General features: G+C 30.6%; 1 protein-coding gene across 1 annotated transcript; it reads right to left on the bottom strand.

The window, feature by feature from the left end:
- Positions 1-11872: 11872 nt before the first annotated feature.
- On the bottom strand, positions 11873-14426 carry LOC112716029 (ankyrin repeat-containing protein BDA1-like). The gene is made up of 2 exons (XM_025767868.3): positions 13728-14426; positions 11873-12810 (listed from the first exon to the last, which is right to left on the bottom strand). Exons 1-2 carry the CDS (start codon positions 14325-14327, stop codon positions 12016-12018), a joined length of 1395 nt encoding a protein of 464 aa, XP_025623653.1. The 5' UTR covers positions 14328-14426; the 3' UTR covers positions 11873-12015.

Below are 14426 nucleotides of genomic sequence, written 5' to 3'. Positions count from 1 at the left end.
TATTATTTTCTCCATTTTAATTTAGGTAGAAACCAGGTGCAGTTAACTTCACGTAGTTAATAACTGGGAGTCGTTAAATGAAATTTTAGTCAAATCAGCCAAATCATTTAATGCCTTTTAACTATTAACTTCACGTAAAATTGACTGCACCTGAATTTTCACATATAATTTATTACGTTTCATTGTGTTAAAATAATAAAATTAATAGTAAGAAAAAGGAAAAAAGTTAAGGAGAGGATTCATAGATATCATGAATCAATGAGGTTTCCTTAATTTTACTTATTGGAATGTTATCATAATATGTTATTATGGATTTGGAAGGAAAATCTGCAATTAAGGACACTACGTTAATGTGTATCTTTCTGATTTAATATAATGAGTAACGTCTTTTTGTTAAGATTTCGTCTTGTAATATGTATTAATTGGCTATTCGATATGGAATTAATGGCGTATATATATTCCCTTGTTCATCCGTTGAGATTCCGTTATGAATTTGTGATCATTTGTAATTTTGCTGCGCTTTGACAACCTCTATAATTCCAGATCAGATGCCTTAATGAACAGTTACTTTTGATAAATCACAATTAGCAGTTTAACTTTTACGGAAACAAAAAATTGTGTCTCAGACAATGTATATAACATACACAACATGAGAGAGGCAAAAATTAGTTACAAATATTCAAGTACCTCAATTCTCATTAATATAGATGTAGATTTATAATTACTTACTATATTTCTATCCATAAAATTTTAAAAAATATATATAGACAAAGTTGAAAATGAATTACTCTAATTAAGTATTTGAAATACACTACTAAAAACATACAAGTCGTATTTTTTCTTAATTTTATGGCATAATTCTTCTTGAGGACCAGTAGATTGATTTTCCACAACTCTTTTTGAATGGTAAATTTTTGGGATTTGGATCTTCTAAATTTTGAATTTTCATTTTAAAAGGTAAAGTGTGATGATCTTAATCATTTATTTTATAAGTAGGATGAAGAGAAAGATATGAGAGAGAAACCATTTAAGGGTGAGAAATCACACTTTATCCTCTAAAATAAAAAAATTAAAATTTAGAGGATCCAAATGGAAATGAATCTTCTTCAATTTTTTTAACACTTGACAAAATACAGTGTGAAAAAAATAAATAAAAGAGAAAAAACAATGAATAGTTAGATTGAACACTGGATACCATTCAGTTTTTTTCACTAGATCGATCCAAATTCAAATTTTTGTTCTTATATACACTTTTTCTATCATTTTATATTTTAAAGCTTAACGGCCTTATTTTACGGTCAAAATCACATTTATTCTCCCTCTAGAAGGAATATAGTATTTGGAATTAAATATTTAAGATTTCATTTCCAAATTATTATTTACAGATAGCACTGAAATTTTGAAATCCAGCAAACCGCTTTCAATTTACATGGAAAATAATATGTGTTCCTTCTCCGTTAGATAAAAATAAAACTTGCTTATTTAAAAAGATTGTTGATGTCTTAGCAGTATTTTTAGTAATTTTTTTACATTTTTAGTAATTTTTTTATATTTAAACTAAAACATTTTTATTTTAATTGAAGTTTTCATAACTGATTTATATATTTAGAGTTGTTTTAAAATTATTGTGTATTCTAAATTATTCTTTAAAAAATCATATGAAAAAAAGTAATCAAAAACAGCACTATAAAAGAATTCAAGTTAAACGTCCAAGAAAACGGGCGCCCAGTGCCAAATAATCAATCAAAATGGGCGCCCAGTGCCTGCAAAGGAAGAAGGAGTGGCGCCTAACTTTAAGATTAGGCGCCCAACTCCAGTAATTATGTATAGTATAGCATTGGGTGCCTAGCACTTATGCTTTGGTGCCCAACTCCAAATAATTTTTTCACTCCAGAGGTCCAAAGTCAAACGCCAAATCTTAGGGCTCAACGTATTCGAAGAAAAATTGGACTAGTCCCATACGTATAGTGATCCCATGCATTATGCTTGTTATATGGTGATGTATTTGCATAAATGTCTTCATGAGGAGCTAATAACATAACAAGTATTTAAGCATACTTGACATAAAAATTTATGATTCGGTTTGAAATTTGAATGCTATGAGAAATTGTTAGAATACTTTGAAAGTTTGAATGTTTTGATTGTCTTTATGTTGTGACTCAAGCTTTATTAATATAATTAGTGTGTTGAGTGTATTAAAATGCTTTCAGACTTGGTGAACTTAAAATTATATTTTTAAAATTGTTATAATTAATTGTTTTTGAAATTATATGTATATATTTATTTTAGTCTTTACGAAAGAAAATATGCTCAATTGCAATTAGTGCTTGTTATATTATTATTTGTTGATGTATTTTATGTTATTAATATATTGTTAATATATTCGCTGTACAGACATAAAGACAAGCAACAGAGATAAGTCGAGTGGGACACATGCTCGTGGTAGAGGGAGGACTTCCACCGAATCTCCCAGTGCTGTCCAATCATCGCCCTCTACCCCGACTTACCCGTCAACCTCTGTGATGTGGTAGGCGGGTTCATCTGACTAACAATTTATTATGGTTCCCAACTCGAACCGGGTGCCTCCTTCTGCTACGCCTCCTGCAGATGCAGCGATCCCGCCGACAGAGCCTGCAGTGGGTGATACCTCCAATGCCCCTGAGCAGGAAGTCCCTCCATTATCGCCCGTCATCCGGCTAAGAATTTGGCCCGATGGCATGCATCGTGAGTTCAGTTTTATAATATTAAATTTGTTTATCTTTAGTTTGTTTATGTTAAGTTTGTTTATCTTATGTGATTGTTATTGTACGGTTTGATCTGTGATATGTTTGCATCGAACCTTAATACTTGCACACCAGAGATATCCGAGGTCATTAAGTTTATGTATGACCATCCATGGCCGACCTACACGCAGATTTTGGCTGACACCATAGAGCACTGGTTTTAGAAGTGGGCAGTAAGAACCCAATTTGGTTAGAATTGATCGACTGTATTTGAACTATATTTTATTCCAACTAACTAATGTTAGTGAATCACTTTGTGCAGTTAAAATTCATATGGGATGTAGAGCATAACCTCATGATCCAGAAGATCTAAGACCACCAAACAGTCAAATGTTTTCAGCAGATGATGAGCGATGTTCTTTAGGGAAAAGACCACTTGACCTCGTGGATTCGTCCAAACATCACGCGTGACTTGGAGGCTCATTTTAGAGATAACGAGGGATTCAAGCACTTACGTCTGACGAACATCCCTAACAGGGCTTCGCCCAAGTCGTCGAGGTATACGGGTGGGTCAGCGACCTTCATGAAGACGAAGATGAGACTGGTAAGAATTTTGGCATTGTTTTATGTTATAGTAGTTACTTGAATTAGTTAGTAGAGTTTACGGTGTTTAATTTCTTTTTTCATTATCATGTTTCCCAATTTAGTTAGTAGAGTTTACGGTAACTAATTTTCAGTTTTAGTGAAGTTAGGTGGTTAGGATAGGTTAGGATAGATTAGAATAGGTTAGATTAGACTCTAAGATTGCTGGAAAATATTGGATTATTTAATTGTTTGCTGATTCCTACCACTGAAATTGTTTTAAAAATGCTTGACTGTCAAAATAATGATGTTAATTTGGTTTGGATGGAACCCTTTAATGGTGGCTAAATCTGAATTTCAAGGGAGAATTTGTCAAAAATTTAATAAGATTTTCATTTAAATTGAAAAAATTAAAATTATGTTTTCGAAATTAGAATAGAGATTTTCAGCTTCATATATATTTATCCGTTATTGTTTAATTTGTTCATTTATTTTATTGTTTGGTTGATATATTAATTTGTAGTCTAAGTCATTGGATCGTGAGGCGACACTAGCGGGGACCTTCAAGTATACGTAAATTTTAAAGGCAAATAAGGAGAGATTTGCTGACGAGCGGTTGGTGGCCAATTATGTGAGTTAAAATTAATCCTAAATTTCAGCTTGATTTGGTTTAAAGTCAATTATTTAACTATTATCTTAATCACAACTAACATGTGTGACACAGGAAGAGTATCAGCAGAGGTTGGAGGCCGCGACCCAACAGTCTCAGCCGTCTGGTGGAGCCGAAGCCCATTCCGAGACCTCAGTCGTGGATCTTGACAGGATTTGAAGCGAGACTGCCTATAAATACCACAAGAATCGCCGCTTTGGGTTTGGCTTGTTCTTCACCAGTAGCTTCCGCTCCTCCACGTTGGCGGCTTCCTCTATTTCTGCCATCAACCCTGCTGATCCCCAGGAAGTTATCGACCTGAGGGAGGAGGTGCAGAAGCTAACACGGGAGCTTTACCAGCAGCAGGAGCAGTCTGAACAGAGGTATCAAGAGATTCATGCATGCATTGCCGCCAGCTCGAACTTGAGAGAGAAGCTAGAGCAGCTCAAGCGGCTGCGATAGCAGATGGAGGAGTACAGCCAATAGATGCGCGGTAGTGGCAGCGGCGCTGCTGCTTCCAGTGACGACGCTACTAGTGGGGGCCCCAACGGCAGCACCTACTCCGCCGCCTCAGTAGAAGGACCACGACGCCGCCACCGCCGTCGCCGACGAAGATTATCAGGACCTGTAGTTATTATGATATATGCATTTTTGTTTATTTAGGGTATATTACTCTACTTCTGTGACATTTTATTGTATACATACTATTTATTTTTAATAAAATAATTTGTTGATTTCTGCTAATTTTAATTTTTCTTATAACAATTTCGTTTATAAGAGTTTTAATTTGATTTGACTGTTACTTATGGTTAAAGTGTGCCAAAATAAAAAAGAAAAAAATCCTACCGGCGAATGTACCGTTAGATTAATCTGACAATAAGTTTTGGCACCATTTGAAGTGAAATGGCACCAAAGTTATTGCCGGATTAATCCGACGGTTATCATCAACCCAGGCTCGACAATCCATTGAAAATACCGACGGAAAATTCGCTGGTAGTTAGGTCGGATTAAAAAAGCCTGCCGGTAAGAGGTTTTCAGCCATTTATACCATCAACTATAAGACGATGGTAAATTCGACGGTAATGTACTTAGCGGCGGATTTATTTGATTAATCCGACAATAAATTTCATAGTAATTAGCATTTTTCTTGAGTTGTCTTTTTCTTAATTAATTGACAAGAGATTGGAGTTTTATTATATATGATTTGTCGTGAAATTATTTTGCATGAATCAAAGTAAATAAATATGAATGTTTCCTTTTTTGAAAACAAAACTTCTCCGAAGCCTTAATATCTCCATTTATTGTTTATTTCTCTAATCATTTATAAGCATCTATTCATACTATACATTATTGTTATTATTTTAAGATCTAATCCACTACAAAGGTTTGTTGATCTAATTAGATATTTGATTAAAAGTTGCTTGCTTAATCTTTTTAATTCTCGTGAAAAAAATTTTCACTCATAGTGGTATTACTTGAAGTGATTTGGTGCATTTACTAATTTAGTCCATCAAATTTTCAACTATTATTTATCTACTTTGTGCCTCTACAGAACCCAAAAAATTAGTCATCGAATTTTCAGCATAGTGGATTTTCCTGGTGCAAACCAAAAACAAGAACAGATATTCAAACCAAATCCATAGTAGTGAATTACACAAAAATGGAGAAGAAAATAACCCTCCTAGTTTGGCATTATCATTATGCTGCATGAGCCTTCAAGTTCATTCAAAATATCACTTTGGAACAAGCATGGTTTCAAACACGGAGAAAATGACCAATTTCCATTTCTACCTCTTTGACATCTTTAGCGGAAAAACCCCCAAAATCGTTGAGGTTGCGCAACCCAGCACGGCCACAGGGGCAAATTTGCCACTCCATTCGGCCATATTTATGCAATTGATGATCCATTGAGGGAAGGGCCCGATGAAAACTCAACCGTCATAGGTAACACGCGTGGTCTATACATGTCTTCAAGCCAAGGTGAGGATCTAACTCTTATGTGTGTGGATTATGCGTTCACAGATGGAGAGTTCTGAGGAAGATGGATCAGTGTATTTTTGAAGAATCCATTGATGAAGCCGCATAGAGAACTGGCTATGGTCGGAGGGAGAGGCAAGTTCAAGTTGGTTAGAAGGTTCGTTATTGTGTTACACCCTATCACACATAGCCTTACGCTATAGTGATAAATCAAAGGTGGTGAAGTATCACGACACATAAAAAGAACTTGCGAAGAATAATAATATAGCTAGGAGTATGTGAAGGAAAGATAAAAAAAAATTAAGCACCGACATTCACACACAAAATGATATTGTAAGAAACGTCATATAAAGGAGCAAACATATATATATATTAGTCTCAATCCGCAAAGAAAAGGCCGCCGAAAATATTACAAAACTAGAAAAATATACAAAATAGAAATTCTATTTTTTCAAAGAAAAATCTCTAAGAGGAAATATACCATGAAGATCTCAAATGCGGAAAAAGTTTTAAATAGATCAAAATAAAATTTAAAAGAGTCTTCTTCTGTTCACCAAATAGAATCTCGCACTCTCAACGAAGTGTGTCACGCCCTACATCTGAAAAATAGAAAATCTATGACGAGTAAGAACTCAAAAATTCCCAATAAAATAATAGTTTCAAATAGAAACTATATAAAAAAAACATGAACCCATAAACAATTCTAATCTCTAACTTAACCAAAGTTTAAATTTAGGTTTAACTAATCCATCCAAAATTAGTTTACTAAAATCTCAGTAACTATTTCTAGTCTTAGTCATTTCCAATGCATCATCATCATTGTTTTTTTTTTTCTGCTGAAAATTAAACTGTTTGATCATATTGTATTTTTTATTAAATAGTTTAGTATAATATTTATATAAATCTGAGCTATTTTCATTTTCACGTGAATAAATTCTTTTAAATACTGTCTAAAATGTTTGATGTCCGAACCCTCAGAGTTTTCTAATGTTATGATTGAGTGCACTGAATTGTGATCGCAACTTTGGATAATATAGAATTCTAAAGAAAAAGATTATATGAGTTTATGAAATAAGAAACTAAAATTATTATTATTGATACTATTCCAATATATATGCTGGGAGTGATTCCCGCTTTCTTATTTAACGTATTATAAGGCTTTGATAAGATAAGTTGAAAACTATGGAAGATTATTATTATTATTTTAGGTGAATTTTATGGTGTAGAAAGAAAAAATTTTCTACACCTATAAATTTGTGTTGTCTTAATAAATAATTGACAAGTGTCTTTTAAATAAGAAGACAAAATTTATCATTTTAAAAGTGAGATGGAGCTTTACAAGATCTTCTCTCTGTTGCATGTAAAATTTTTAATAGTTAAGCTAATTAATTATATTTAAAATGATTAATTATTTTAACATGATAGTATTGTGTACTGATTTTTTTCGTATTTGGATATTACAAGAATAAATACAAAATGAAAGTTTGAGTTTATAAGTTTATGAGCTTATAATATTATGCATATTATTCACTCATTTAATACGTAACATTCATTATTATTGCAGTGAAAAATAAAAATAAATCTTTTCTATTTTTTTATTAATATTGTTAATTGTTAAGTGTATTTTTTATTTCATAATATATTTTTTTATATTTTTTTAGTTTTATTTAAAATTACATAATAGAAAATTACACTTTATCATATTTATATAAAAAAAATGAAAAATTTATTTCTCAAGTATAATTACTATTTTTACTAGTGATCTTCCTATGATCATTAACTCCCATATATTTTTAATTTTTATAAAAATTATTTAGGATGGATTGATTTTATTAATTATTCTCTTAAAAAAGAGTAATTTTTATTATCTTGGATTTTATAAATTTGAAAAGAAAAGCTGAAAACTAATTTTGATTAGCTACCATTCGTTTAATTTTATTATAAAATAAAGTTAAAGAATCAATTTCCCTTTATTTGAAACAAATTATAGAAAAAAAATGATTGTATTACTATTATTATTCAAAAACACAAAAAATTTATCTTTATTATTAAAAAAATAAAATTATTCTTTTATAAATACTTGTATATATATAAGAATGAGAATGTTATACTAAAATTTAACCGATAAATAAAAAAATTAATTTTTAAATTTTAAGATATTATCTTATTCTTATATATTTTTTAGTTAAAGAATGAAATTAAAATTAACTCGTATAAATATGTACTAATGAATATATGTTTTAATAAATAAAAATTATGTGATAAAATAAAAAAATATGCTTTAAGATTTATGGAGCAATAACATAAAAAACCTGACTTCAACCCAAAATATTTTTTTTGTGCAAAAACAAAAATTCTAACACATTATAATTAATTATGATAAATATAATTATTTAAGCTAAGCATTAAAATTCTAAGGTGAAAGAGAGAGAAAGTCTTTGTACTTCATTTTTAAAGCTGCATCTCACCTGCAAAACAATAGACTTTGTCTTCTTTGTTCAAGGACACATGTGAACTATTTTTTATGACAACACAAATCTACATGTGTAAAAATTTTTTTTCTTCTATACCATAGAATTCACCATTATTTTAATTCTATTACAGTAAACTTTTACACCAGGATTCTATTACACTAAACTTCTGAAAATGTTTGCATTTTTTAAGTATAGGTTGGGCCACCTCTATGTTCAATATTTTGAATCTTTCTGTTTCTTAGTTTAGTCTTGTAGAGCATATTTCATTGTTCTTCAATATTTTGTAGGAGTGTTCTAAAATGTTCAAGAGTTGAAGAATTTATACGTGGTAATTGGTGATTACATTTACATTTATGTTTTGATCATTTTCTTGTTTTTACATGCACAACAATCTGCAGGTTGGAACAATAATTTCAGGACGCCAGAATGAGGAACGAATTAACATTATAAGGAGGTATTTGATTGTTTATTGGTGCATTTGTTTTTGTGTCCCACATGATTATTATTCAATTATTAGAAGAGAAGAGAATCCATAATATGCGGAAGAAAACAGAGACCTCACTGCTATGAGTTTTTGTCTCACTCACTCTTCTCACCATGCCACTTACTTTATCAATTAATACTCATTCATTAAATTAAACAATGTTGTTCATCCACCATAACCCTTAACAACCAGCAATCGTTTTCTCTTGTTTTCCTTCTTCAGAAGAAACAAATCCTTTATTTTCTCTTTGATTCTTTTCAAGTTTGCTTCAATTAATTGATGTGTTAAACCTGAACGTGTACTGCAATGTAGATTGAAGGTGCAGCTTTCTGACTCAACTCAGGGAAGTAGGAGTCCCGTCAAACGAAATGGAACCACCAATGTAGTAATTTTCTTGTATAAGAAATGGCAGCAATATATAAAGTCTTAAGCTTGTTTGCTTTTTCATTTCAGGGTGAAGATGAAGGAGAAGAAGGAACAGGTGGTCACTCTGATGAGAATTATTGCCACACTTCATCTCAACCACCTCAGATAATTGGATGGTCTTGTCACAAACTCCTAGATCCAATGTATGTTATTTTCTTCTTCTTCTTACTGTATTTTGTGGAAATTTTGTTGTTAGGTACTAATTGAATTGAGGTATTATTATAGTGGTTGGTGGCGAATCTGGAAATGGATTCTTAGATGATGTGCAGGTGTGAGTCTTGGAGATTGTTGATCAACATTGGCTACTTAATTGGTTGTTTGTTGGTTTCTTCATATAACTCTGTTTTTTTTTTATTATTATTGCTGTTCATTTTTATTATGAGGTGCTGAATTTCGACACATTTTCGTGGACCACAGCATCGTCGAAGCTTTACTTGTTGCCAAGCAGTCTGCCACTGAAGATTCCAGCATGCAAGGGTCATTGTTTGGTTAGTATGCCCTGTTAGCAGCATATTCTCATTCAGTGTTCTACATTATGAATGGACATTTGTTTTAAATTGATAATCAATCAATAAAATTTTCCTGCTTCCTCAATTCTCTCATAGTTGATGACAACTTGGGTAGGTTTTTTTGGAGGAAAAAGTACTTCTAATCAAAAGAAAGACAGATTTAGAAAGTGACAAGATTTCAGGTTCAACTCTATGTTTTTTACATTCAATTGATCTATTCTGGTTCATGTTGTATTACTGATCTAATTATATTTTTTATCTTTGTAGTATGGACATTTGATACAGAGATTGCATGCAATTTAGATATATACTGGTATAAATTTCTACTAATAATTATATTTATAATTGAATAAAATATCTTCACAGAAATAACACTAGACAATACTCATAAAAAGATTTTATTTTTTGTAGGTTAGACTGTTAAGTAGTTTTAGTGCCCCACCCTCAATCTCGACTATGATGATAATGAGGATGAATATGACACTAATTATAGTTGATAGTTTTAGTATGATTATATAATGAGGACTATAGCTGATGTATAATACACTTTATTTATGTTTTGAATTAAGGTTTAATTATTCTATTGGTCCATATAGTTTCACTAAATTTTTAATTAGGTCTTTATAATTTTTTTTTCTTTCAGTTGGGTCCCTACACTGTTTTTAATTTTGTAATTATACTCTTTTAATGTTAAAAATATTAAAATTAATATAATATTTTTACCAAAACACATGTGGTAAAAAATTTAATTAAATTTTTAATTATAAATATCTTCAATTTACGAAGAAATACTCAGTTAATTCTAATAACTTTTACACTAGAAAGGACTTAATTACAAAATTAAAGTAGTGTAGGGACCCAATTGAAAGGAAAAAAATATAGGTTACCTAATTAAAAATTTGGTGAAACTATAGAGACCAACAGAGTAATTAAACCTTAAATTAACTTGCTTATTTATGGTACTTTTCTTTTAGTTTGATAATATGATAAACATGTTTATTTTTTAAAATATTATAAATGTTCGAATATAAGTTAGATGAAAATTTGTCTTCATTAATATATTTATTTTACATGAAAACAAGTTTATTTTGTAATAGAAAAATCTAAAAAAATTATGTTTTACCTTATAGACGAATTTTTCATCTATATTAAGAGTTTAGAAATGTTTTTCAAAGCTCCAATTATCGACAAAAAATCTATCAAAAAATTTGACGCTAGTTACCAACGAAAAATCTATCAAAAAATCAGACGATTTAAACAAAATAAAAATGACGATTATCAAAAAAATTCATTGGTAACGGGAACAAATCTGTCGGTAACTTACTGATAGAAAATCTGTCGAAAAATTTGACAATTTTTTAGCGAAAAAGAGACTATTACTGAAGAAAATTTTGTCGATAACGAAAAAAATCTATCAATAAATTATTGATGAAAAAAATATGTCGATAAATAATTTTTAACAAAACTTTTACAGAAAAATAAAATCCATTTATAATAAAAATTAAATTTATTTATAATAAATAATTTTTTATTATATTTAATTTTCGAAAATCCGGACTCTTACCCTACATATCCTCTAATACTCCACGTAATTCAATTTTAACTCTTAGCAGAATATATAATATGCATACTACTATTCTATCACTGTCTTTGAATCTTTCTTTTATAGTTTTTAGTGATATATTATAAAATTAAGAATTTAATTTTCAACTATTTATTTATATATTAAAATTAATTATCTAAATTAATTATTAAAATAAAATAAAATATATATTAAAATATAAAATATAAAAAAATTAAATTATAAATATATTTATTTATAAAAAATATTTTATTTACATTAAAATCAACCATCATATATTTTATATTTGTATCTTTTAACTTATTTTTAATACATATTGTATACTAATAATTAAATTTAATGGTAGGTGTATTTTAATATATATGTAATACAATTGATATACATAAATATATTGATTAATTTTAATAATGAAAAAAAAATAGATTTTGTTTATTTTTTATGTATGGTTAGTAATTAAAAATGTTAATTGGCAAAACCACAATAAACTGAGTCAATTTATAACGGATATCTCTGTTATGTTACAATCACAAAAATGGTTTAAAAAAAGAGGTTAATTAAAGAAAAAATAAAATACATATATACATTTTTTTTCTTTGTTAATAGATGTGATCACCATTTGTTTCCTCCTGAGAATCTAGATCCATCTTCCTGTTTAGAACGATATCTTCTGAGCTTTTTGGATAATCGAATGTATACCGAACCTACCCAAAAGTTCAAAACCAAAAGAATGCATGGTAGAGCCACAGCTGCTATGCCCAATTTACAGCTTGGCGAAATAACGAGCATGGAAAACACATAGCAACCACAGAATAGAAACAGCGGAGAAGCCACTATAACACTAACACGCCCTCTCGGCATTAACAAACATATCATCAAAATCGATAGATAAAAAGCGCACGTGTTAAATGACCAGAACCAAATGAAATCTTGAACTCTCATCACCGCTTTCCCAGCACCAACATTGTTATTATGATGATGGTTAAGCCTGAAGTGGATGCTGAACTTGCTCGAAGGTGGTGGTGGAGATGGTGGAGATTTGGCCTCCGCCTGGTACACCCCGCCGGGGGGGTTAATTGCGGCTTCGTAGGTGCTCGTTGCGAAGAGTATCGCCACTACTAAGAGCGCGTTGCGCGTGTCGTTTGAGATTCGCCTTCTGAGGCGCGTGATGTAGATTGCTACTCTCTCGTGGAAAGTGATTCTTGATCTTAGGTCTTCTTCCAGGGGTGTGACGGCCACTGAGGTGGCGCGTAAAGCTCCCGCTCTAACTAACATGTCCCTAATCTGAGTGATATCTGAAGTGTTAACTTGTTGCCTTTGATTGTTCTCCACAATGTCTAAAGCTGTTGAGCCCTCTAAATTCTTGATGTTTAAGTCAATGTTGCTGTCTATCAACAATCTAACCGTCTGAAAAAAAATATTATTAAAGTTAGCATTCTCGTGCAGTCATATTTATATTAGAATAATAGTTAAAAATTATTAAATAATAATTTAAAATAATATTAAATATTAATATAAAATATATATTAAAATATAAAATATATATTATAAATTAATTAAATAATATATATTTATTTAAAAATATATAATAATAAAAAAGTTTAATAATTAATAAAATTTATTATTTTCAATTAAAAATTTTAGCCTCCATCTCAATTTATTAGTATAACAATTTAATAATATATTTTTACAAAAATATTATCTGTAATACTAAAATTAGCTACTAATAAAATTAGTAATTATATAAATACATATATTGTGTAATTTATTTTTAATATATATTTTATATTTTAACATATATTTTATACTAATAAGTAATAATTAATTTTAATAGCTAATTTTAGTATACATATAATATAATAAATATTTTTAACTCATATTTTTAAATATTATTGACTAATTATTAATAAAAAAATAATAAATTTTACTAATTTTCTAATATTTTTTTATATAATAATTAATTTTAATATATATACATAACATTTTTTTATTAATAAAATATATTAAATAATTTAATAATTTTTAATTATTAATTTTATAAAAAAATATAACTTTTAGCTAATATTTTAATCAAACTTGTGAAATGTTCTATGAACAAACAACCTTTTTTTAGGTGACGAAAAAGAGCAATGCTAGGGGCCAGCAGTTTTATTGAATTTTGGCCAGCATGTAACCAGCAGAGGAAGGTGAGCCATTGGATGAAATCTCACACCAATCTCACACCATCAAATCATCATTGATGGCTAATTGATGGCTAACAATCACAAAAATTGCTGGCCCTAGACTTTTCCGACGAAAAATTGTTGTGGAAAAATTGTACCTACCTGTGGTGGTAAGGCTTTGAGAAGTGCAAGGTGGAGAACGTTGTTGCCTTTATCGTCCACCCAATTGAGTACCCGTTTCTCTGTTGCGTGAGCACACTTGTGGCAACTCCTACGAACCCAACCGACCAGAACCTCAAGAGCCTCAAGCTGCTTATACTTAACCGCAATATGCAAAGCAGTCTCACTCCCCACATTCACATCTTCAATGGAACCTGAGCAAGCCGACAAGAATCTCGCTACAAGATCGGTTTGCCCAATCTTAGTCGCAAAATGCAAAGGTGTGAGTCCCTCTCTTCCCTTGACCCGGACAAGGTCTTTGTTGATGTCTATAAATCTGCACACCGTTCTGTAGTTTCCGTTCTGTAATGCAAGGTGCACGGGGCTAAACCCATACAGGTTCAGCTTCCATGCAAAGATAGGCTTCAGTCTCATGATCTCAGTGGCAAAACTGGTTTGACCCGCGGAGGCTGCAAAATGCAGAGGTGTATTGATGAATGGTACGGAAGCAATGCGGTCCAAGAGATATGGATCCACCTGAAGAAGCTTGTAGAGCAAGTCTATGTCTCCCATTTGTGCCGCTACATTCAATGTCTCATTCATTGTTTCGTTAATGATCTAAAGAAGAAGAAGGAGGAAACAATACGGATGGAAATAGAAGCCTATGATGAAGAATGGATCCTATTTGAAGAAATGGCGTGC

The sequence above is a fragment of the Arachis hypogaea genome, chromosome 10 (genome assembly GCF_003086295.3).
Source record: "Arachis hypogaea cultivar Tifrunner chromosome 10, arahy.Tifrunner.gnm2.J5K5, whole genome shotgun sequence".
In the NCBI taxonomy this organism is placed as follows: Eukaryota; Viridiplantae; Streptophyta; class Magnoliopsida; order Fabales; family Fabaceae; genus Arachis; species Arachis hypogaea.
This window is presented reverse-complemented; position numbering and strand designations above follow the sequence as displayed.